A 26740-nucleotide genomic window follows, 5' to 3' on the forward strand; every position below is an offset into this window, starting at 1 on the left:
AGTATTTCCAGCAATTACTGAAATATTAGAGTGAAAAATGGAGGAAACATATTTGGACATACGCCTGTTTAGTGGAGTTAAATATTGTCTATATTACGTCATACGGCCAGTTCAACTATAAAGCAATTTTCTTTTCTTTTTTTTTTCTTGACGAAAAAAAGAACTTGTTATATTGCAGGATAACAGTACTTTTTAGTGTTACCAATGTGAGGGGGATTACACAGGGCATTCACTGTGGCTGAATCAATCAGTGCTGTGCCAGGTGTATGTGGCTGAGTCAATCAGGGCTGGGCCAGGTGTGTGTGGCTGATCAGCACTGAGTGAGACCAGGTGTGGAGAGCTTATATATGCTCTTGGGTTGCAGCTCTCAGTGCAGACTCATTATCTCACCTTCAGAGGTACTGAGAGCATCTCCTTGGGATTTTTCCTGTGTCTTTCTATGTGAAGTCTCTCAAGCACTGTCGACTCTTTCCTCAGAGCTTTTTTCATTTAAATTACTAGTTACCCCAGAGGTAGTGGTTGATGCTGGAGGTATAACCAGCTTTTCTTTGTTTCTCTCTTGAACCCCAGTCTGGGCATCTTTGAGTTTCTTCTGAAGACAGTTGTCTCACTCTCCCTACAAGTCTAAGTTTCTTTTCAGCTGCACGGCGGCAGTGGTTCAGTTTCTCTTTTCTACTATTAATTAGAGCGGGAGTTATTAGTTGGGCTTATCATTTTGCTTTGGTATTCTCCCCTTTCCCTTTTATCGCTTGCGATTTAGTGGTTATCCTTCTAGGATAACTTTTTGAAACCTACGGTCTGCATTTGTGTCCCACTGCCCCTCCCCCCTGACAACCAAAGGTTTGTAGATACAAAAAGAGTGATCTAGAGGTAAATTTGACCAATTTAAAGAAATTTTCAAGGTATAAACAGTATAATCGGTGTGATTTTGGATCAGTTATATGCTTATAACAGTTTTATTATATTCATGTAGTTTATATCAGTTCTGTTTTTACTGTGAGCCTTATTTCTGCTTAATATTTAGGATGTGTTTTCACATTTTCTGATGGGCTCATTAAAAAATAAGTAGTATAAATAGTGAAATATAAGTAATAAAGGCTGCTTTATAACAGCAAAACAGTTTAAACCTATAGGCATATATCTTTTTTATTTTCAATATGATGTTCATCACTGCTAAAATTCACTTAGTTATTCAATAGTTTTGATAAAGGTGTTCTGTTGGAATTATAAGATGAAACTGGTGGTACCACCACTACTTATACAGTATTCTGAAGCCAGTCATGTCTTGGCTCTAAGAAAGGTCAGAATCTAAAGGGAGCCTCATGATGTCTTGTAAAATGGATATTTTGATTTGAATAACATTTCAGTGTTGCAAGTAAATACTCATTCCATTTCCACTATTGCATAGACTTGACTTTATGGACACCAAAAATGGCAAGGAACCGTATATGGTTACTTTTTGACCTTGATTTTCATCATCATCATCATCATCATAAAAATTATACATATACATATAAATTATATATACATATATATATATATATATATATACTGCTTAACAAATTTATTAGACCACCTGTCTCAGAGACCATCCAGCATCATGAAGTGCTTTAATGCGGACTCTTTCATTTTCAGTGAGCTCTCCATGTTTTACCATTTTGAACAGGAATGAGGAATTTCAAACTGAATTCACCTTTTTATACCCAAATTTGAGCCGGCTCACTGGACTTCTCTGAGAAGTCAGAAATGAATCTAGCATAACATTCAACCACTAAAACTCATTTTTCTGTTCAGGAATGCAAGTATATAACTATCATGTGACATATTAATCAAGAAATAATAATGTGCTTTACTATTTTTTCAGTTTTTTGTAAATCATTAAATTTGAAAATTCATGAATAACAATAATAATTATATTTTAGCATTAAAATATCATTTTGGTTAAAGAGCTTCTACATATTGGTGTATATGTATATGTATATGGTGTATATGTATGTATATGTACCATAAAAATGGTTTTGGTTTGACCAATTTTTACCAATGCTGTTAATTTAGTGCAGCTATGGCATAACCCTTACTTTGGGTGGTGGTCTAATAAATTTGTTAAGCACTGTATGTGGAAAAAGTATTAGAATGTCCACCAATAATATCTTAGGGCTTAAATTTTGAATTTTCAATTACTTTAAGGAGTGACCTTAAAGGGGTTAAGCTCATGTTGTAATCTTTGATCAACCCAAAGTTCCTTATTTCTTTCGAAATAAAAACAGGTAAAATAAGAGCAGGTCTGTATCCAAAATGGAGGTCACTTTCCCTTTGGTTAACATTTCGTCATTATAAACATATTACATCAAGTTATTTTCACTTCTTGTCACCCTGCAGTGGGGTATGTGCCAGGTGAGGTGATTAACAGCATGCTGCCAGAACAGCTGTTTTTTCCATGTTACATGCCATTTTAAAAGGTAAGGAGATTTACTTTCAGAAAACACGACCAAATGAATATTACAAGATCAGCAAAGAAATTTAAAAACTTTTCCACAAGAATATATAGTAGACCAATGCGGGTTTTAAACTTTAGATGTCGCTAAATCACCACTCTAGCAGACCGACTCCTCTTTCCATGTGTTGACACAAAATGTATCAGCCTGAAATCAGAGATGTGGAGTAAGAACGAGTTCTCACACTGATTTTAGTGTACAACCAGTTTTTGAAATATTTTGCAACGATTACATTTAGGCTAATCTGACTTTTTGAACTAAAATACCAGGTTACGTACAAAAGTTCTGCAACCAGAATTGTATCAGGCATAAGTGAATGTCAGTAAATGCACAAGAGTTCTAATGTTAAAATATATTGGTAAAAAGTCCAGCCCAAAATAAAATAGAAAAATGGAGAACAACAACAACAGCGTCGACAGCAACAACATTAATGATAATGATAATGATAAAATACCTATTTTTTACTGGTTGGATATTTTGGAATTCGTAATCTTAATTCTCTAATTGAATTATTGTGATTATATAAAGTATTTTAAGGCAAAGTACGATATCTTCCTGTAAACTGTAGCGGCGTTGACGCAAAAAGACCTCACAATTCCTTAACTCTAATTGAAGTCAGAAGGACAATTTCTGCTTGGCATTATTTTGCTGTGCTTTTTTTTACTGGTTGTTGGTGTTGAAGCAGAGTACTGTGGTCATTTAATGTGACATGGTGTGAAATATCTCAGTACCATAACCTATGATCATGAGCTTTCAGCACTATCGTCCAACTTTTATCTACTCATGGAGTGATCATCTGCTTAATACACGATCTATGGCCCCACTCACCACAAGCAGCATTGGAGCCCCTCCGTCCTGATCAGTGGAGATGGGCTGAGGCGAAGGAGCAACCCAACGACATCGAGACCATCAGCGGCCGACTGCAGCAGTTACAGAAGGGAGTATTCGGGTAAGTTGACCCTGGATGTTTACCAAAACTAGTTAACTGTGGTGAACAGAACTTAAGCTTCGCATAGGTTACACTGGCGGTTAAAATTTAGGAGGCATGCTAAGACGTGTAGCCAATTTAAGCTAGGTGTAACGGTGAACGGTTAATGTGCATTTTAAAACTTTTAACCAGTCTGTCAAAATTAGCTCATAAAACACTCCTGCTTATGGTAGACACGACAGAGTTCGGGTACCAGTAGTTTAGGTGGTTACATATGGGAATGTTACCTATTTGTGTGAACATGTTCCTGAGTTTGCGGTTTGAAGTAGCTGCTAATAGCAGGCTAACCTGAGCCATGTCTCCAGTTAACTTCAGGCCAGAGAGCCAGAGTTACTGATGCTGCTAACTCGACGGTTGTTGTGGTTATTTGACGTGTTTGACGTTAGCAGCTGTTAGCTAGTTTGTAGGTGTCACTTAGCTGTGATTTTTGCGTTAATCCGTGTATAATATGTAGGTTCCTTTGGCATAAACTCGGTTGAATATCTTAATATCTAAAAATAGTAGGGCTGTAACATACTTAAATTATTCAATTAATTCATGATATTTAAGATAATTTAAGATACGATATTAATCAGGATACAGAATTAACAAAGACAGTCGAAGATCATTTTTTAATGATATGAATAAATATAAGTTAATAAATTAATAGATATAGTTTTTCTTTTTTTTTTTAACACAGAACAGAACTGAACATATTTTTCTCTTTTGGGTAATACTTTCTTCTTGATAGGTATTTATTCCTTTTAAATTTTCCACACTGATCCATTTTTCAACTTATTGTTTCATCTCATCGGATTTTTGATATCAACTTTGATGTAGGTGCCACTTTCTTTTCTAAGTAGCAGCTTTACTTGGTCCTACTCTATAATCAACAGTAGACACAAAACAAAAAGCTTTAAAAAAAACAAAAAAAAACCACTTGCATTAAACTGTAGTACACATAACCCTGTCTGCTAAGTTACTTTGAAAACCAAAGCCTGTCAAACCAGCTGGCATGTCATTTGTGCTGCTTTCAGCTCCAAACTATACGCAGAAATAACTCTTTTCAGCCTAACTGGAATTACTTGTCCCATCTTTGACTTTCAGGAGTCACCGCACTTCACCTTAAATTTCCTTAAGCCCAGTATCTTTTGTATTGAGGTTATGCATGTGACACCTGGTTACAGGAATCAGCAGGAAGTAAGCTGTATACACCTCCAACTTAGGTGAATTGTTGCATCTTTTCAGTAATTTATTCCTGACAGTTTTCTAAACAGGCAGTGTAGTTCCTCAGCAGATAAAATATGTTTATATCAGTGGCACTTAACCTTGCCTTTCTCAGGAGCCATTGCCCAAAAATATTTTTTTAGCAGAGACGCCACAATCCAGAATCATCTTTTTTGTTTTATAAAAAAAATCACTTTGCATTAAAGTATGTGTAATACATTATAGTTTGTTAAACAATGAAAGGCATGTTGTAGTGTAGGGATGGGATTAGTTGTTTTTACTGATTTTGATACTCTTAAAATCCTCCCTAACAGTCTGTGTCCTTTTCTATACCGTTGTAAATACTTTTCAGTTATTTATTGGTCATAATGCCATTGAAAAAGAACTTGCACAGTGTTTCCCCTTTTTGTGAGGGGAGGTTCAGCAGCAGGACACTGGGACTTAAAGGAATCATGGTTTCATGGGATTCTTTAAATCCCAGCGGTCAATATAACATTTTATCTATCTATCTATCTATCTATCTATCATTATTTATGAATGTATGTATGACAGGGTTGGAAATGAACTTTTTTGCCTTCCTGCCACATCAGGAGTAACGTTAGGACTGTATCAGACTAATATTAAGTGTAAAGTTTACCTATGCTGTCAAAAAGCCTTCCCACATGCAAATGAGTCTGACATCTGAAAGATTTAACTAATAAATAACCCAAAAATTTGTGAGGAAACTGTTTATTGTAACATATAACATATTTATAATAGGTGAGATTATGTATTTTGGTAAATGTTCTTTATGATGATTGATTGTCCTCCACTGACTTAATCTACTCATTTTCTCTCTCTTCACTATTATTATCCACACACATTGCATGTCTCTGTTTCCTCCTCTTGTCTCTATGCCTGTGTGGTTTTTTTTGTCAATACTCCTTTGTTAATAAAGGTTGGAGAATTTCTGTCGTAATCTGCATGTGGACGAGGTTTATTTATGAGCATAAATAACAATCATCAATATCGCCAATAGCGTCAGGTGCTATGAGAAACATGCACGAAAGGAATTAAAAGACAAAAGGGATCGTCCTCCAATTTATTGATCCTAGATGAATGAGTTTTAAAATGATAAAATAATCGCCAGGTGACCCGATGGGCTGCTCATAGTCTGTATAGGAACTGATTCCCTCCGATATTCAGCTCACCTGCCCCCACACACCTGTAAGGGACTGTGCATATTTCTGCCTGCTGTGGTGAGAAGATCAAGAGGGAGCCGGTGCGGACTTGAGCCCACTGTCACTGATTTTAACCACGTTTCCCTCCAGTTTGTCAGTTTGCAGCGTAATATACGGGGGATTGCCGGATTTTCCTGTATTAAAAGTGTCAAACTTGTTGCAAGAAGTGATATGTGTTTGTGCATCAAATATGTTGGGTTTTGAAAAATGCTGATTAACAAACAGTGATAAATTGAGATTGATAGGTAAGTACAGAAATAGTTATTTTTTTTTCCCTAGAAAATAATTTGGTGGGATTTTTTTGTACTAGTAGGGTTCAAAAACGCTCACAGAAGAGCCACAGGCGACTCAGGAGCCACCAGTTGAGTATCACAGGTTAATACATAACTGTAACAGAATGGAGACAGGGCAAAGCTGTGCAGTCACTGTAGCTTAAACATCACACAAGATTTGGTAGTTTAATTTCACTAAATATTTATTCATTTAGTAATGAATAGTTTGAATCTCCATTCTTCCTCTTCTTGTTTATTATATACATTCTTATATTTATACATAAAATCCTGCAAAGTCTGATTAACACGGCCGGTTTTACAGTGACACATAGGAAGGATTTAGTCCACAGGTGTTTATTATTCATTAAATCAGATCAGTAAACTAGACTTCTGTTTGGCCAAATACAAAAGTTATCGTTTCATATTTCAGTGTAGTGGAATTTTTAAATCCAGTGACACTGCCCGTAATTACTACTGAAATCAAACTAAAGTTGTGCTGTTCAGGCTGTCACATTCGAAATAAAGGGGAGTAGTAGAACATCAACTGATGGTGAAATTAATCTGATACTAAACAAAAGAATCAACAAAAAAAACCATCAAAACTGCACAGTAATATGTAAGCTCTCTGCCCATCAGTTATCTATTTCAAGCTGTTGCGTGACTTCTGATGATTCGAGTGGTCTTGGAGCACGAAAGAAAAATATTGACCCTCTGCAGGGCTGTCCAATTTGCCCCTCCTTTTGTTTTATGACCTCTCCTGTGTTTGCGGCCAGTTGGCTGCCATGTGAAGTGGACAAAGCTTAGCAACAAACAGCAAGTGTGAGTTAACCCTGGGAATGTTTGACAACTGCACCACTTAGTTTAACCTTCTGAAAATTTTGACTTTAAGTTGCTCATTATGGCCATCTACTAACTGGTTCCTTCTTTGCACATTCCTCTTCTGATCTCAGTGTATTCTTTTTAGCTTTTTAGTTCTAATTTCATGCGAGCCTCATAAGAGACTTTAGTAGTTCTATACTACTTTACTTTTTAAATATGAGTCTAAATAGAATGAACACATTTTAAGATGTACTTCAGCAGTGATACATTTTTTAATCTGTCCTCTTGTGTGTTTCAGCTTTAAGCATTAGACCCTTACTTAAGAAACTAATCGTGTTTCCAGTGATGCTTTAAAAACCGTTTGAAAGTGCGAGTGTTTGTCATGATTTGAAGTGGACAAATTACATATGTATGTAGGTTGAAAAATGAAGATAAGGTTTGATATTTTGATATGGTTAAGTACTATTTTCAGAGAAGAAATTGCATTATAAATGTGTTCTGTATTTAGTAGGGCTGCACAAATATTATTGGCTTGATATTGTTATCTGAATAGATTAGCTTAAAAAGTCAGTTATTGTATTGGTAGACTGGAAAATTTCTGCTGACATGTACATCTGATATATCGGCTTTTAATGTCAGCCTGTATGGGTTGTTGATGTTGACCATATGTATGAATAGGTTTCTGGAGTTTTAGGCAGGACCAACAGACCTACATCAAACTGAACTCTTTTTCTTTGTTTATCCTCATTTCTTAACCTTTAAAGTGTGTTCTAATGACTTAGTCTGTTTCTTTGTTTAAGGGGGTAAACTTTGAAGTGTTTTAATGACTGAAACTTAAGGTCTGAATGACATACATATATCAGTATCAATATTTATACGGGTAATATGAATATTTATATCGGCTTATTGTGCGTCCCTAGTGTTTAGTGGTAATAAGATAGAGAATTCACATTGAAACATTTACGAAGGATCCTCAAACTTCTGTGGCATGACGGAGATTGTGTTGATGTTGGGGGAGTTAGACTGTCTGACAAACACTAAAAGATTTTTGAAATCGAAACTGATTTTCAAAATCAGAGAGACCCCAAATATGATGTCACATCATGACAGAATTAACCCTTTTGTTCTTTTATTGTGTGGTGTACATCAAGATGACCAACATAGCATAGCACACACTGATCAATTTTGTTAACTAAGAGCAGTTGTCATCAATTAAAGGAAGGTCCAGAACAACAACATTTCCTTAAACTAATGTCCAGAGCATAATTTCAACTAACATGTAATGTACTTCAGTTTAGTTCATTAAAGAAATTGAAAACAACAATATTGAACGAACTGGGGGTAATGTAAATTTTAATAATGTAACAATACCATTATAATATCCAAATAAGTTGTTTTCTGTTGCTAGAAAAAAAGAAGCTTTGTAGGCTCTCTGAATACAAAATCAGCACCCTATAGACAGCCCTGGAAAGGGCTTAGTTCACATAAAAAAGCTTGATTTAGAAAAATAAAAGATGAATTGTTGGTTTACTGCTCTCTTATTTTCTAGATATTAATTTTCCAAGTCAATTTCTAAATAAAACATCTCCAAACATTAAAACAGCTTTAATCTGTGCTTTTCTCTGTCTTTCCCCTTCTGAGCTGAAATCAGGCCTATATCAGACGGTCCTGGAGTCATCAAGGGATTTATACGTCAACCTAAAGCCAAAACAAACTTTAAGAGACCATTGTTGGTCAGGAAATGATTGATCATACTTGGATATATGGTTGTTTATTTTTGGCTTCCTCAGATCAGATGCCACTGTGGTTGTTCAAAAATGTGTGCTTTGACTCATAGTAATACTTGACAGCATTCAGTGATAGCAAGTGTATTGGTGTAAATGACGAATGTTGGTTTAATTCCACCTGTGGGAAGAATGAACATTTAACTTGATTAAAAAGTCATTTTTGTTGTCTTCTTTTCTTATTCAAAAACTCAACATCTCTGCCCTCTCTTAACGCACTTTCTGAACTACGTTATCGAGACATCCTTGCTTTCTCTGTGCATCTCTGCAGCTGTAGGCTGCTCAAAACTTTAGAGTAGAAGAGTAGCCACAAGCTAAATATGGTTAGCTGCTAGCTACCTGCTACATCAGTTGCAGTAACAATTGCACTTCAAATCCTCTCCTTGTCAGTTGGATTGTGGTGTTTTGTTTTGTTTTGTTTTTTTACAGGAAAATGTTGTGTAAAGACTCATGTTCTTGCTACAGATCACTAAGTTGGCCCTCTATTCTGACATCCATCTAACTTAATGCTACACATTACCAATTGTTGCCATGGTGGTGTTTGTTGTGCCTCCTCCTCTTCTTAGCTTGCTTCCTGATTTACTGTTGTTCCATTCCTTGTGGCATCCATCACCTTTGTTCATCCAAACCACCCCATGTTTTCTAATTGGAGCAGCTACAATCATACCAGGCACAGATCAGAGGGAAATATAACTCTTACGATGTTATTCTTGACTTTTCACTGAATCTGTAAAGTGTTACATATCTACATAGTTTGTTTTTGTTTGATTTTAGATATCTCAGCCAGACAACATTTACACACAGAGGGCTCAAAAGCCATTTTACTCACCAGCTCATTGTGTCTGTCTGCTCTTTGATGAACATCAGAGAGTGCAGGGTAAGGATGGGCGATATGGACTAAAAAATTTATCCTGGTGTTTTTCTGTATTTATTGCGATAACGATATATCACGATAAAAAATAGCACCATTCAACACAACCTTTTTGGCTAGGCAAAATGTATCAAATTAGCTGCTTAACTACCCCAGCTACATATAAATATAGATATAAAATATATCTATATTTATATAAGTAGATATCTTGTCATATTTTAGGAAATAAAACCTATGTTGCTTCTACATTTAAGAGATTCATAGAGAAATTTAGTTGGAAATAGTACAAAGAATGTTCCAGCTTTCAAAGTTTCAGTGTTAGCATTGAAAATGAGGAAACCAAGGCCGAAAACCAAAACACTAAAAGAAATTATTATGCCAGTTATTGGTACCATTGCATTTATGGCTATGACTGTGTACTAACCTCACTAAAATCAATTGCAATTGCAAAAATTAATATTAATGCTTCAAAAAATAAATCAATTACAAAATTATGTAAATATTTATTAGGCACTTCATTCCAACAATGCACAATATAAAATAAAATACAAAATAAAATGTTTAACTTGACCCCACTCATGTATACATTAAATCAGTGGTTCTCAACCTTTTTTCAGTCATGAACCCCCTGTGAAGTATTTTTTCAGCCAAGTACCCCCTAAACAGTGCAAAGCTTTTTGGACAAAAAGAAACACATTAAAGAGTGCTGTGACAGCCATCTGATTTAACAAACTTTGTAACTGATAAACACTTTCAAATTACAAGTATTAGATTTTTTTTCAAACATTTAAAATATTAAAAATGCATAACTAAAGTCATGGTACATCTTCTCATCTCTAAATGTGGGAATTCAAATTAATGTAGCTATTGAAAACAGTGACTGGAAAGGCTTTAAACCCAGAAGTGTGCAAAACTCTGCTCGGCTGCAGTGGTCTCTCTGGAACAATTTGGAAATAAAAACATAGAGCTATAAAAAACTTAAAACCTGTAAATAATAAACAAGTTATAAAAAAGACTTCTCTTTTCTCAAACTGAAATCATGAACTTAGTTATAGATCAGCATTTCTTCACAAAAAATAAATCATAAACCTTTTTATGAATGGAGAGGTTGTGAATACAGTGATTGACAGGCATGTGCCAGTGTGGGTCAAACCATTCTGCCATGGGGGAGACTCAGGGAGGTTTAGGGTGATTAAATTTAAGAGCATACAAAATATTAACTCCAGTTTATAAACTTAAGGTCCTTACACTCTATACGCAATTTTTTCATGCAAATTACACAAAATATTTACATTTAGAACCTGTAGCGAGTCGAAGCAAGCTTCCTCACCTGCAACATCATTTCGCAGCGTGACATTGCTGTGGATGTTTAATTAGCACATTTGTGCTCATATGGACATGTCGGGCTGCCTGTTGCCTGTCTCCCTCTCTACCAGGCTGAAAAAAAAGAGGCAAAAATACAAGCACTGATACAGACAGATATGAAGAGAGATCAAACATCAGGTGGTGTTGGAGAGGAGGACATTTTTGTTCCTCTGTCTGCCTTAAAAAATCGGCACCACCACTATGTGCGCTCGTTGGAGCGAAACTCACACAGCTGGAGCTGTTTCTAAACTAACGGTACTTTAGTGAAATATTTACCAACACAGTCTCCTCTGACCTCAGACAAACGACTTCTAAATGCTGCGGATAAACCAGCTAAATGACTCCTCTGACCAGTCTGGAACACAAACAGGTGAGCCAGTCTGTGCGCTGTGGAGAGAGTTAACTCCTCTCACCGCGAGCCTCAGCTGTGCAAAATTATAACTCTTATTGATCATATTTGACATAGAATGAATGAAAAGTCACTCCCTCCTCTTACAAACTTGGCTGGCACAATGAATGAAACCGTGAAAAAAAAAAATGGCACTGACAGCCTGGCTGTGCGTAAAAGTGCCGCGTTACGCACGGAGTGAGGGACAGAGAGGGACAAACCTCCTTTTATCTTCCGCTCCAATAAATATCACTGTTTATCAGAGGGCAGAGAAAACACACCGCAGACATTCGCAGCACGAATGTAATTTTAGAATGTACGTAATACACTTGCAAAATTGTGTCGCTCCTGATGTGCAAAGAAAGGTGCTATTTTTCTTAAGTAGCCGGCATGTATTTTAAAATCTTGCGTACCCCCTGGAGTGCCTTCACGTACCTGTACCCCTATTTGAGAACCACTGATCCAAGCGCGTGCTGGCCGCGGTTTTTGCTTGCGTCATCACAACGTCGTGTTTCGGCCTTGTTGTTTCGGTGATAAAAGTCTTTCGGCCGAAAACCGAAAATGCACTTTTGGGCCATTTTCGGACGAAAATTTTCGGTGGCCGCATTTTCCGTGCATCCATACTCCATATGGCCCATCCTGGGTATGGTTTTTTTTTGTCCAGTTTGCCTCTATCTCTAGTGTTTAATTCTAAAATGCAGTCTGATATCCTCTTTTAAGTCTAGAGGTTTCTTCGGTGGAGCAGAGCTGCCAGGCTCCACCATGTTTGTTTTTACAGAGATAAGTCACTTACTGCAAGTCCAAGATGAAACTCTTGTTGTTTAATTAATAAGAATAAAAATAAGTTAATTTGCTTAATTATTTTTAACTAAGTTTAAATAAGTCCATGATGTATAAAACGCTGGAGCTTATAATATGGTAGTAGTGATAGTCGCATTTTCAGAAATTGTACATACAATGTGGTGCTTTTATGTTTATCTGTCCCTCCATCATACACTTCTGTCTGCTGTCTGTGAGGTGTCTACAATAGACACACATGTATGCACCTAACAGACAGAACCCGCAGCGCTGATAGAAGTAAACATGCATCATGTTATCTATCATATTATGTACATTCTATGTTGTTTTAAATGTTACATTATGCTAACCTTATAGTTGATGATGTATGTGTGCACAACGATCGCAGACACATATGCCATCAACCATAGTTTATTGTTATTACCGTCGAATGCCTTTTCTCACTGTGGAAAGTTTTTTTTTGTTGTATATTGCAAACGATAGGATATTGTCCATTCCTAGTGCAGGTTTTTTTTTTTTTGTTTCCTTTTTTTCCATTGGTTTAACAGCTATGAAATGAGTTAAACTTTTCAGTGAGCTGCAGAGACACTAGATTATTCTTTGGGGATTCACCACAATGAGCAAACATTGCCATGTATATTTTTGTACATTCTGATTTGGTACAAATATGAAACTGACATAATAGCAACCTTAACTGCCTCTTTAATGAAAATTACTGATGTGGTCCTTATTGAAAATACCAGAACAGTGATCATTTCTGGTTGTCTGACTTAAATTTTCTAAACCCTGGGGGAAATATTTATATATTTGGTTCATTCTATTTCTATTAGTTCATCCATCCAAGGGAGTGATACCATCAGTAATACTTGTAGTATCCTTACTTGCTCTTCCTGTAGAGTTTTGGGTGGTTATCCACCAGCAGTCACTCTACTAGCAAGGACATATAGAGAGAATTAGAGACTTTATGGTATTCCCATACCATACAAATTGGTATTTTTGGTGGTTTGACAATTGGACCTTCTTATCCTTGATCACACAAAATGTGGTTGTTCAAGCTTACATTTAAAAAACATTCAGCCATACATTGCCATCAAATTTCCTAACCACATAGTGTACATGGTTGCTGGCTCAGCCATGTCATGATTCTGTTTTGCATCATCATTTACATCTAATCTGCATAACTGAAATACACCAGCATGCACAGTACCACATTCATGGGCCTTCTAAACTCAAAAGGGGACATCTCTTTCTCTCAACATGACAATCTCTGTTGTGTGAATGGAGGCAGTCGCCTCAGACAGTGCTGCTCCTTTCTGGGGCCTGTGTGTTAAATCAAATGACTCGTGTAGATGCAGGCGCTAACTGTGATGCTCTCAGCACAGAATCCATGCTCAACAACTAGGCCTTTTGTCCCTTCTGTGCCCCCATCCACCCACGCAGTCCTCATAATGTCGTGGAGAAAGAGCGTCTTTATTTGCACTTTCTAACGGCTCATCCTGGTTGCATACTTTAGATTCGGCCTAAAAAGATGGCAGTCTCAGCAAGCTAGTACAACTATAACCACGCATATGAACACCTAAACAAAGGAACTGACATTGACATAGGGTTGCACAGACATGTGCAGTTCTGTAACCATTTACTCCTTGTTTATTTTCTGATGAGCTGTAGGTCCCGGTAAAGTATCAGACCTCAGCGGGTTAAAATATTGCACGTTCTGCCCCATGCAGCTCCTGGGGGTGTTTGTGCTGTTTCTTTGTGTCTGACATGGCTGAGCTCAGTGATTTTGTCTTTTTTTTTTTTTTTTTTTTTTTTTGCTGTCTTTTTTTTCCCCTTTCTTTTTCACCATGCTGAAGTTGGTGCTCAGCTGTGGAGGGAGGGGATAGAGGGGGCTGGCCAGAGGCTTGCCAAATCGGATGAGAGAACGGGTTGGGGAGGAGATAACACCAATGTGTGAGAGGGGCTGTGTGCAAGCAAAGAGGGAAAAGGAGAGACTGAGAGCAAGCGAGGGTGGGTGGAGGAGGTTGAAGAGAGAGTGACTGTGTGTGACAAGAAAAAAAAAAGGACTCAGAGGGAGCAAAAGAGGAAGAGAGAGAGTGGGTGAGGCTGATATAAAAGGATAAAGGCGGGGTTGTGGTTTGTGTCACATGATCCTTTGACAGGCTGTAGCACTAGTGAGCTCCAGGTGGCAGAAGGAGCAGAGATACAGTAGAAGGAAAAAACAGGGAAGAAGACATGCTAGCAAGGACTGACAACAAAGACAACTGAAACAGCTCATTTGCTTCCTCTCCACATCTCTACTTCTTTTCTCTCTGTCCTTTAGGAATTCGTCCTGGTCCCAGTTGCCCTCTTGCTTCTCTCTGCTCCCGGCCCCAGCAGGCCAGGGAATGTCCCGGTGGCGAAATGCCTTATGTGGACCGACAGAACCGAATCTGTGGCTTCCTGGACATAGAGGAGAATGAGAGCAGCGGCAAGTTCCTGCGTCGGTACTTCATACTGGACACACAGCAAGGGAGCCTGGTGTGGTTCATGGACAACCCACAGGTAACAACAATATCTTAGCTTATAGCTTAATTTGTCGAGTAAGAAGCATTTAGTTAACTGTGAAGGCAATGGCTTTAATGCTGCTTAAAAATGTAGCAACTTGGTTATGAGTGTGGAGGATCAGCTGCTGTGCAACTGGATGCTAACAAGACGCTAAGCTGTCTTCATTCATAATAAACACAAAGCTAAGTTTAAGCTAAATGTGTCACTGCAAGACATGCCAAGCAAGGGTTGGGGAATAAGTATGATGTAATTCTAGTTGACAGCAATTAAGAAACACATTTTAAAGGTGTGGTTAAAGGCCAGGGCTTGTTGTGTATTTTTGTTTTTTCTCACAGTAGACATTGGAGTATGTCCCTTTAAAGGATAGAATAAAATCTTACTTCATTTGATTGATCTGATAGTTTCTTAACATAAATGTTCTAATGTGGTGATGTTGATGATAGACAAGCAATCACTGATATTTGGGCTGACCCCAGTGGTTATTTTCTGCCCTACAGCCCTCAGTGTCACAGATAATACAGTGTGTGTCTCCTCTTGGTTTGTATATCGCGCTGCTTTGGAGATGCTGTATTTGTAAGTGCACTGTTACATGAAGTATTCATAGATGATGTAGCACAGGAGAAACTTTGAATAATTCAGCAAGTCTTTTTCTTTTTATAGGTTTAGAAAGCTGAAATTTTAATGATGTTAAATCTGGATCCCCTTGTCTCAGAGGCACAACAAGGCTCTGAAATAAACTGATATGGAGTACAAAATGTACTGCATTAACTCTGTAATATTGACTTCATGTGAAGAATTTGACCCCAACGTGCAACACATTAAGGCTTGTTGTAAATTAGAGTTTTCTTCTTCATGCATATATTGATCTTTTTACCTTTTTCCTGTAGAATTTGCCTCCTGGTGCAGACTGTGTCGGCTCTCTCAAGCTCACCTACATCTCTAAGGTAAAAGGAATTAACACACATGAGAAAAGACAGAAAGAGAAACCCACAATAGTTGTTAAAATAAATTGAAACTGACAAAAGTTATAATAAACCAAAATGTACTGAAATGTACTTGTGAAAATAAGAAACTGCTTTTGAATTGTGGTTCAACAGAATCATTACAAAATAAACATAATAAACTGGCCTGGACAAAAATGATGGTGCCCTTAACTTAATATTTTGTTGAACATCATTTTGAGGCAATCACTGCAATCAAGTGATTTCTCCAACTCAATGAAACTGCTTCACCCGTTAACAGGTATTTTGGCACACTCCTCATGAGCAAACTGCTTCAGCTGTCTCAGGTTTGAAGGGTGCCTCCTCCACACTGCATGTTTCAGTTGCGTCCACAGAACAGTCCAGTGTTTGTTCTTAGCCAGTCTTGGGGGTTTTAGCTGTGCATTTTGGGCCATTTTTCTATTGAAGGATCCATGACCTGTGACTGAGACCAAGCTTTCTGACACTGGGCAGCACATTTTGCTCCAGAATGCCTTGATAGTCTTGAGATTTTATTTACCCTGCACAGATTCAAGACACCCTGTGCCAGATGCAGCAAAGCAGCCCCAAAACTTAAACGAGCCTCCTCCATATTTCACTATAGGTACACTGTACTTTTCTTTGTATGCTTCATTTTTGCATCTGTGAATACAGAACTGTTGTGACTTGTCTAAAAGCTCCAGTTTTGTCTCATCTGTCCAAAGGATTTTCTCCCAGAAGCTTTGTGGCTTCTCAATATGCAGTTTGGCAAATTCTAGATAGTGCGTTCTGACAATGATGTACCTTGACCTTGGAGTTCACTTCTTATCTCTTTGGAAGTTGTTTTGGGCTCTTCGGTTAACATTTGTATTATCCCTGTCTTCAGTTTGTCAACAGTTTTCCTCTTGCGGCCACTTCCAGGGAGGTTGGCTACAGTCCCATAGACCTTAAACTTTTGAATTATGTGTGCACCTGTAGTCACAGGAACATCAAGCTGCTTGGAGATGGTCTCATAGCCTTTACCTTTTACATGTGTGTCTACAATTTTCATTATAATCTCCTGGGACAACTCTCTCCTTAGCTTTCCTTGGTCCATGTTCAGTGTGGTACACACCATGGTACCAAACAACTCAGTAACTTCTTTCACCCGTTAAATAGGCAGACTGGCTGATTACAAGTTTGAAGAGCATTTTCCATCTTTGCTAGGGGGTTCCATTGATTTTTCCAGTCCAGTTTCATTAGTTTGTTTATAAAAATTATTCTGTTGAACCACGATTTAAAATCAGCATCTGATTTTTATTAGTTAATCAACCTCCGCCAAGGAGGTTATGTGATCAGATGGGTTTGTTTGTTTGTTTTTTTGTTTGTTTGGTTGGTTGTTCATTAGTTTGTTAGCAACATAACTCAAAAAGTCATGGACGGATTTTCATAAAATTTTCAGGAAATGTCAGAAATGGCATAAAGGAAGAACTGATGAGATTTTGGGACTGATCGGGATCACTGTCTGGATCCAAAAATGTTTTAAAGGATTCTTTACTATTGAAAGATAGGGCTAATTGTAGCGAGAATACTCACAATGCTGGGAGGAATAGAGGAATATTCACCCTCTGCCATGACTTTCAGTCATCCAGTGAGACCATGGGTGCTTCTGCCATGACAATCCACACGTAGTGAAGCCAATGCTTTGCCTCACCATGTCTCCACCCCACCGGGGAGGGAGTAATCGGCAAATTAGATTTTGGGAGTCATCCGGATCACCGTTTGAATCCAGGAATGTTTTTAAAGGATTCTTCACTATTGGGAGATAGGGCTGATGGCAGAGGTCTGCGCTCTCTAAATGCTTTTCAAGTTCATTATTCATTAGGAAATATTTTTTTCTCATTTTTACTTTTGTTAGTTTCAAGTTATTTCAGTGACCATTGTGGGTTTTCTTTCTTTAATGGAAGGGTACCAGCGATTTTATCCACCTGTGTGTAACAGCTGGAACTTATCTGTAACCAGTAGTATAACAACATGTATAAAAAGCATTCCTTTAGAGTACTTGGTTGAATTCGAAAAGTAACCGATGTTCTCTTTCAGGTTAGCGATGCCACCAAGCTGAGGCCAAAGGCAGAATTCTGCTTTGGTAAGTAAACTTTTCCCAAAAATGTCCCCAAAATCTTGGTTTTGCTACCAATAGTTGTAAAAGTGTTTTAATATTTATCTATTTTGCATCTTTTACTGTATTTCTTTGCTCGATTGCATGGTGTAGCTTATAGGAGTCATTTCGATGCTATCAGGCCATAACCTCTTATCTCAATCTTTTAGGATTCACCCTTTACGTCTGTTGGGGGGTTACTAATTTTGAACCAATCTTGAAATCTTGAGATCTTGAAAAGCTTGTTTTCTGAACCCTGTAAATCCATTGAGCTCTAAAGCTGTGAACTTTAAAATGGAAAATAAACAAAACGAGTAGATGCTGTTTGACTTCACCTAAGGCACAGAACTCTTTCAGATTACGATAAATTAGCTTTGATTGGTTTGCAGACTCGGTTAATGCAGAGTAAAGAAGAGTACCGTTTTACTTATTTTTTTAATCTGATTTTTCTGTTTTGATTTTAGATGGAAGTCTTTGCTGACAAGAGAGTAGAACAAGTTAGCTTGTGTCAAAAATAATTAGTAAATTCATAGCAGTTTTTTTGCTGGCTTGATCAGTCCTTACTTCATAGAATACTTGAAACACTTAGACTGTAAAGGTAGCAGCTTTCTGAATCATTGTCAGGAGTGGATTAAAGTGCATGGAAATCACGGTAGATTGAGTACTTTTTAAGTCATCTAGGTACAAACTATGCTGTGTTATATGTTTTGATCATAGAGATAAATATTTTCTAACAAAAATTTTGGACAATTGCAGTAAATAACCAGAAATAATTAAAACACATGCGGCTACAATAAACTGTGTCCCTTGTAAGCCGAGGAAAATGTAATATAATGGATGTACTCACTGGATTCAGCCATTATAATTGACACAAAAAAGCTCCTATGTCCAATTTTGCTGGTCTAAAACCTTGTAACTCCATTTTAGCTTGATTCAGCAAAGTATAAAAAGTTGAATTACACATACTGGTAACTGCCAATACGGACAAGCATAATGATGACTATGACAATGCAGTGTAACAGCTTTTTTGATATCCTGTAAGGTTGTAATTTTGGAGATAAGAAGTCATTGCTCAACAGCAACTATATGCGGGACTGTCTACATAGCATAGCATTACCTGTTGACTGAGCTAAGTACACTTAACGTACCCTAAGAGAGGAATGTTTGTTGTCCTTCTCTGCCCTCTCCACAATTACCCAGGCAGTCCCGTTCAACAAAGTCTGTTTAGCCAACACACCAAGATGCAGGAGGCTGCATGCAGGAGTTTTTGTCGATCAAGTTCAACTGTTTTAGGTGTGTTTTTTTCTTGACTTATAGATTAAATGATTGTATGGGCGCAAGACATGGATTCTGGGGCATATCTTTAATTTTTATTTTCAACAGTTTCACCAAGCAGTCATATCCTTTGTGATTTCTTTCCATATTATACTGCAGAGAAACTGTGTTGTTCTTTTTGTCCTTCTATTAATCATCATGTTAAGGGCACCTTGTGGAGTTGAGTCATAAATTTTAATACACTTCTAAAGAGATACAGGAATACCGAGTTTGTTGATGATAAGACTAACAAAATGTACAAATAGCCAATGATGAATTTATCTAAAGGGAGAAAAAACAACAATCAAATGTGTACTTTTTCAACAAAGTATCACAGCTGAAATGCTTTTGTTTCAGTCTTTCATAGAACTTTAAAATCTGATTCTCAGAGCTGGGTAGTGCTCGTTTTTCACTTATTTTTAAAATATGTTCAAAATCAAACTGCCACACTCAAAGGTGAAGTAAAAAGCCAGGTGTCGTAATGAGAGATAAGAAAACCTTTAAATATGGGGTTAATGGCAATAGTCAGATGGTCTTTTTTGGTGTTACACTGCAAATAATCCAGAGATAGTTGTGTTATTGTAAATGGCAAAACTCCAGATCCTCTTACACCCACAAAGCCCTCTGACTAGGGATGCATGATATTGGATTATTGCTGATATTTTATATGTTAATATTCTTAATCAATTGGTTGATCAACTATCCAATCAGATTGATAGAAGGTCAAAACACTGATCTACGCTGTCACCTTTTAAACTCCATTTTTGTTTTGAAATTCCTCCTGCATACCTGTTGACGGTTTCTGCTCATCTGCACTCCTCAGCAAGCTAGCTGTAGCAGCAGCCGAGATAAAAATGATATCCACTCCTCTCTCCGCTTTGTGGTCATATTTCAGACAGAGACTACTCTTGCCTTATTTTTACTGACTGTCTCTGCATTTTTTTATCGGTATACAACCGCCTTATGGGAGTGTTTCTGGATGAAAACCACTCTCCCAATGGAGTGGTTTCTGAAATTTGTGCATTAAATCATTCGTAGGCTCTAGTATTGAAGCATATAGAAATAGTATCATGGCAGATTTTGTGATATCGGAAAATATTGGATCGTCCAGAATATTGACATTGTATGATTACTTCAAACAGGTGATTTTCTCCCCTACTAGGCAACGACCTATACCTGTTGGTACAGTTGTACATTTTGCCAGTATTTAAGGCTGATGTATGATTTATACAGGCGATATGTTGGCTATAATTATAGTTAGATTGCTTATACTGATAATTAACTTTCTAAACTAACATTTGTCTACATATATCGTGCCAATAATAGCATGCCTCCCTGCCTCTGATTAGTTGTTGAAGTTTTAAAATGTTGGTTTTGTAAGGTGCCAGTGTTCTTCTCTTTTACTCCGTTGTGGTCAAAACAAGAATCACATTTGTTGTATTAATATATCATCAGGTTTTTTTTTGCAGTAAACCCTCCATCACCCGCTATGTTTTAGCCCTTCTCCTGCTCCTCCATCTGCTTCAATAGCAGGAAACACCACTGTGTTGATGACAGTGATTGTGTGTGTGTGAGTCTTGGCTGCATGTGCACAACATTTGCCTTGTTGGGGTTTGGACAGGATGCCGTGATCCTAATCTGAACCTGATTGAAAGATGTTCGAGGTTATTTTTAAACAGCTGTGAGTGCCACATGTTTTACAGATATCTGTGAATCATTCTGCAGATTCTTGATTTTTGGCTTTTACCAACTTAAGAATAAACATGGGATTTAGTTTTGGTATGAAGAGAAGTAAGCAGTCACATGTAAAAGTCTGCTTATAGCACCGACTTGACTGCAGTCTGTTTATGATGAGGGCTATGTGTCCATGTCATATGAGTTTAGAAGTGAGGGAATTAAAAAATCCATGTGAACTTTGCTTCTTGGCTACATTTCTCGGCTGTTTTATGATGTGTAAATATGAGTCAGAGCTCATAATCCTCCTCTCTGATTTTGTTCCTCCCATTGACCAATTGTGGATTACATTTTGACTAAAAAAAAAAACAAAAAACAAATCTAATGTTTAACTTTGTGTCACCTACTGAACACACATTTTAAAGTTGATTAACTTGATGCTAGTTATTTGAACCAGACCATAGAGACCGATGTATGGAAAAAGAAGTAAAAAAGAGTGCATGTGCCTCAGAATTTGAACAGACATGCAGAACAAGAAAGAATGATCCTCATTATGCCAAAAAGTTTGAGCTCTTGGAGCCTTTTACAGCCCACCCCAAACAGATTTACCAGTCCGTCTTTAGTGTAATTTATTCACAGGGTGTCAAAAGAAAATAGAGGAAACACAAGGACGGTTTGCGCTGCAGTATTGAAAGATTTATGGCGGAGAGAGAAAGAGAGTCTTTGGTTCTCTCAGCTTCTAAATCCTGATCCATAGCTAATCAGCATTTGACCCAAAAATTTTCTTTTGTGATTGAAAACGGGGTTTTTGCTCATGTTCCTTCAGATGAGTGTGGAAATGTGCGAGGAACATTTGATGGTTGTTAGCCGTAGGCTCTGTTTTTTTTTTTTTTTCTGCCTCCGTCATGGTTGGAAGTGGGTGGATGAATCCAGCTGGGTCATCAACGTCTTCATGAGGAAGGGATGCGTTGCCGGTAGTGTGTGGGAGAGTCCCAAGGCTCAGTTTTTTTCCCTTCCAGAGAAATGTGTGGCATTGAATGTGCTCTCATGACACTCCATCATAGTTCCTCCACAAGAAAGGCCAAGCTTCAACACCAGCTACTGCTTTGTTCTTGTGCTGCCTAATTGTCTGTGATTCATACAAACAAAGAAAATGATTCAGATTATGCTTGAAGTAGTCTGGCTATACTTTCACTTTCTTTTCTTTTTAATCATTCCCACTGTTTGTTCTTATGACCCATTAGTCATCAATGCTGGGATGAGGAAGTTCTTCCTGCAGGCAAATGACCAGCAGGACCTCGTGGACTGGGTAGACGCCCTCAATAAGGCCACAAAGATCACTGTAAGACAATCGCATGCTTACACACACAGCTGGCACAGATAATAATGTGTACAGTCCACTCTGATTCAGCTGTTCTTTTTGGCTCACTTTTTTATCACATGGAGAAACTTTTTGAGTCTTCCTTTTCAAAAGAAATAAATGAGTGACTGATGATAAGCAGACAGGAGTGAGTCAGAGGGTGACTAACAGGATGCTGTATTAATGTTACAATAAAAGCTGGGATAATGGACAGTTTCCGTTGTTTCCCATGGTACTACTCAGCCAGGAAATGAATTCTATGAATCTTAAAGGCATTGTAACTCCCCCATACATAGAAGGGAACTTTATTGAAGAAACTTAGATTGTTTTGTGTTAACTAGAAACGATCCTCAATCTTTTTTCTTTCATAAGGTGCCAAAGTTATCTGATGGGCAGCAGAATGCAGAGAACCTGAAGACTTTGCCGGATGTAATTGGGCAAAAGAAACAAGTCTCCTATAAGACGGAGATCATTGGTGGAGTCCCTATTGTCACCCAGACACAGGTAAACCAGACCCAAACATGTTCTGAACCACATCATGCGTGCTGTTACTGCATGTAGCTTGACACCTGCATGAAAGACTTCAATTGTCAAATTGCAATGACAATAAATGCAAGGCTGGTGTAGGTGTAAGTGCCCCAGCCAGAAACACATCACTGATTAGCAAAAAAAGAAAAAAAAAAGAAACCTAACCAAAACTGTCCTTTTTCCACTGTCTCCAATATGAGAACTTTCAGTTGTTTTGTGTCATTTGTTATTTTTAACTGAATATCTTTTCTTTTCTGTTAAATAGTCTTATTAAGCAATGTGTAGTTTGTTAGGTCTGTGGTTCTATTTTTTATTCTAAGTAGTGAAGATATGGATATTCTAATTATGCTGTAATCTTCTAGAATGCCAAAAATCCAGTCTTGTGTACTTTTTAGTGTTAAAATCCATGAATTTGCTTGTGCACTTGTTTGCTTTAATGTTTATGGAGCAATTATTTATGACATAATTGCATAACTTTTGTACTGTCACCCTCCAGCAGGAAGGTGTTGATGCTGCAGACAGAGCTGAGCGTGAGGCCATGCAGCGTTCCCACAGCCAGCTGCCATACTTCCTGGGCAGGCCAACTCAGGAGCACACAGTCATCAAGTCAGGCTACTGTGTCAAGCAGGGGGCTGTTGTGAGTCCTTGACCTGTCTTAACCTCTGGTTTTGTTGACTTATGATTCATTATGGCTTTACTCGTCTTTGGTTCAATACATTTTTAACTGAAGTCAGTGTTCAGATGAGGCAGAAAATTCAGCTGCAATAGGAATGAGCTGTTTTTAACCTTGAGTTTTTATTTGGAGATGCACAATTGCCTGCATGATATTAGTATTGGCAGGTATTAGCTTAAAAGGGTAAATGTTGGTTTTGGCAGAAGTGAAAATTTTGGCTGATTTATTGGATGTATAAATCACATATCAGCCTTAAATATTAGTAAATATACAAGTTTACTGGCTCCTTTCTTAGCTCTGCTTGTCTCTGCTTCTTTTTGCACTTGAGACAGTTGCCTTTTTTTTACAATAAAAAATGTGAGCATTATGTATATGACTGCCAGTATTAGCTAAAATGAGTTTGGAAATATCTGCTTTTTAGATACTGGCAATATTGTGCATCCTTAGTTTTTTTTAATGGGTTGTGACCAAAAGGAAGCCTTTAAAAAAGTCTGTTTGATAAGAGTTTGTAGAATATATTTGCCTAAGAAACTTGAGTTTTTCCACTGTGCACATTGCAGAAGAATAAAGGAGTACTTCATCTTTATGTAAACATTGTAAAATGTGTAGAAACTAGATTACCTGTGTGCCTTGATTTTCATAAGGTCTGAACATCTTTTACCCTTCTTCCTAGATGAGGAACTGGAAACGGCGATATTTCCTGCTAGAAGAAAACTCCATGAGTTACTTCAAGTCAGATTTGGTAATAATCTTTGATGAAGTTATGTGAAGCCTCTGAGGAATGTTTGTATTGATGATATGAGTGGTTTAGATCCACAGCATGGCAGTGTAATAGCAGACATGCAGCCTCCAGTCCTAACATGTTTTATCCACTGTCTGTGGAATTCAGTGCCTTCAGTCCACATGTCCTGTCATGCCTGGTTCCCCCTTGATCTATTTTACAAACCTACAGACTGTCCTCTGGTTAATACTGCACGTCTCATATCCTGTCCTTTTCCAGTTCTGCCCTTATTTGACAGCTTTATCTATCTATTTGCCTATCAACGGGCCCCAAGAACACAGACTGTCTCCTGGTGTCTCCTGTATCAGATAGTCAGGTCAATAGAGTAATAGTCAGATCAAGAAAGTAACAACACTCAAAGATTAAGTTTGCAGTCTGTTACTTCGAGGAAAGTTCACAATCTTCTGTTCCAATGAAAAAGGAAAACCCATGCAATCTCGTTGCGATGAACATATTAGAGGAAGTAATGTGCTTGTGAATTGCTACATTATTCTTAGTATTTCATGTATTTGGCTTTTTTTCTTAATCTATTCTGAACAGTTCTGTTGTTGCTTTTAGGAAAAGGAGCCTCTAAGAATGATCCCACTCAAAGAAGTTCACAAAGTCCAGGAGTGCAAACAGAGGTATGTCACATGTCCCAGTTTTTTTTCGTTGTACCAAGCAAAGTCTCCAGTGTGGGAGATGGTGTTTACCTTTTCCGATTAAACTCGAGAGGTGAATAAGATAGATATGATATGATTTGTTTTCCACTTTTTTGTTGCAGTGACATAATGATGAGGGATAATCTGTTTGAAGTCGTCACCACATCCAGGACATTTTACATACAGGTAGGATGTAACACATTCTAAGCTTCCTATACTGCATCAGTCTGTTTTTCTCACATCAGTCAGTCATTTTAGTCTCTCACTCTTCTCTGTTACTCACTGTGTCTCTTTCTGTGATGTCTCAATCAGGCTGACAGTCCGGAGGAGATGCACAGCTGGATCAAGGCTGTCTCAGGGGCCATCGTGGCCCAGCGGGGGCCTGGGAGGTCTGCAGCCACAGTATGTATCTTGCACGACACCATAGCATGGCACCATAGCTGACCTAATGACCAGCAAGACCTTATATGTCCCTGTGCACCATAGAAATGACTTAAGACTTGACCAGAGTTGTAGTGTCATTACATGAGGGACATCATCTTGCAGGAGTGAAGTCAAGACTATTCACAGGACTGACTAGTGTTGTTACACGGGTTTTTTAAAAATTATTATTGTAAACAGTTTGTTAGTCACGCAAGACCTCACACATTTGACAGTTTAAAGAGATGTCATCTCAGGAAGTTCAGCCGGGGTTTGGTCATGCAGTCAAATACCAAGAAATATTCTGAGTAATCTGCTTCTTTTAGTCTCCACTGTTGTGTCACTTCTCCAGTGTTCAACACTTTCTTGCCATAATCTGAACAGTAGCCTTTTTAAAAGATGTTTTTTTGGCTGTGAAATGCCTTCAATAGACATCCAGCTGTTTACTGATAAGGGGATTGGGAGAAGGAGGTTTAAAATGCATCTAGCAAGGCTGCCCGTAAGGCTGTTATTGTAAAAGAACTCTTCTGTGAAGAAGGAAGTCACAAGTATGCAATATGTGGTAACAGCACCCAAGGCATTTATTCCTGTTACCTTTGCAACCATATGGGATAGCTTCAGTTCCTCCTTCATGCCTGCTGGCATTGTCCTTTGAATTCGCTGTTGAGGAAGCTTTGTGACATGGTGCTGGAGGATGCAGATGTTGTTCTACAGCTGGATAAAAAGTAGTGTATTGGGCCCTTGAATTTGATGTATTTTCCAGTTTCACTTTGTCCTTTCTTGCACAATTTCATTCAGTGGAGACTTGACATATTTTGTTAAATGGAAAAAAATCCTATAGTTTTGTGATATTTGCTAAACAGAGTTGCATGAAATACATGTTACTCTTCAATACCAGAAATAACAAAACCAACACCAGCATAGTGATTTAACACATGGATGTATAATATAAAGAGGGAAAAGTACAATTAAAAAGAAAAGATATGAGCATATCTGTTGCAGAGACCACATGCCATCCTTTGTGCTTGGCTTGACCATATTGAAGTAATAAGGACAGCCTAAGCTCCCTACCTGGAAATGAAGTAGGGAAACTGCTGTTCAGATCCATCATACATTCTGATTTTAAACACAACTTTCATCATCCACTGTGTGACAACTGGGGTACCTTCAAACCCCTGTGAGTACAGTATCTGAGTTCAAAAACTGTGGACCTAAACAGGTGAGATCAGAGAAACAAACCAGTTTCATAGTCCTGACAGCAGAGGACACAGTGTCCTCTGTCAGAGTTTGCCCTTTCTGGTTACTCTGGAATCATTCTCAACACATCTGCATTGTCTGTTTCTCTCAGTGTGTTTCTCTCTGGCTTATTGTTCCTCTCCTGTCCCTCCTCTCTCTGTGTCCTTCTCCCATTCTGTCTTTCTTTCTTTATCACATTCTGTCCACGTTCTCCTTTCCCTGTGGGCTGACGGCCCATCTGCTCTAATACTGCTGTGCACTGTGTTG

The 26740-nt window shown here is 37.9% G+C and overlaps 1 protein-coding gene across 6 annotated transcripts in view; it reads left to right on the forward strand.

The window, feature by feature from the left end:
- Positions 1-3318: 3318 nt before the first annotated feature.
- LOC121511041 (pleckstrin homology domain-containing family A member 1-like) overlaps positions 3319-26740 on the forward strand; it is a 29209-nt gene continuing 5787 nt past the window's right edge. For 5 of the 6 annotated variants that reach the window (XR_005992016.1, XR_005992017.1, XM_041789535.1 and 2 more), the window contains exons 1-11: positions 3319-3444; positions 14527-14747; positions 15638-15694; positions 17789-17834; positions 22079-22176; positions 22567-22698; positions 23219-23359; positions 24069-24137; positions 24735-24799; positions 24940-25003; positions 25130-25219. Coding sequence is in view for 4 of the 6 variants with exons in the window: in XM_041789535.1 (XP_041645469.1) it covers positions 14607-14747; positions 15638-15694; positions 17789-17834; positions 22079-22176; positions 22567-22698; positions 23219-23359; positions 24069-24137; positions 24735-24799; positions 24940-25003; positions 25130-25219 (903 nt within the window). In the remaining 2 variants the exon portion in view is untranslated. The remainder of the gene's footprint in view (positions 3445-14526; positions 14748-15637; positions 15695-17788; positions 17835-22078; positions 22177-22566; positions 22699-23218; positions 23360-24068; positions 24138-24734; positions 24800-24939; positions 25004-25129; positions 25220-26740) is intronic. The other variant, XM_041789534.1, reaches the window with a different exon arrangement.

This window comes from Cheilinus undulatus, linkage group 6 (assembly GCF_018320785.1).
Source record: "Cheilinus undulatus linkage group 6, ASM1832078v1, whole genome shotgun sequence".
Lineage (NCBI taxonomy): Eukaryota > Metazoa > Chordata > Actinopteri > Labriformes > Labridae > Cheilinus > Cheilinus undulatus.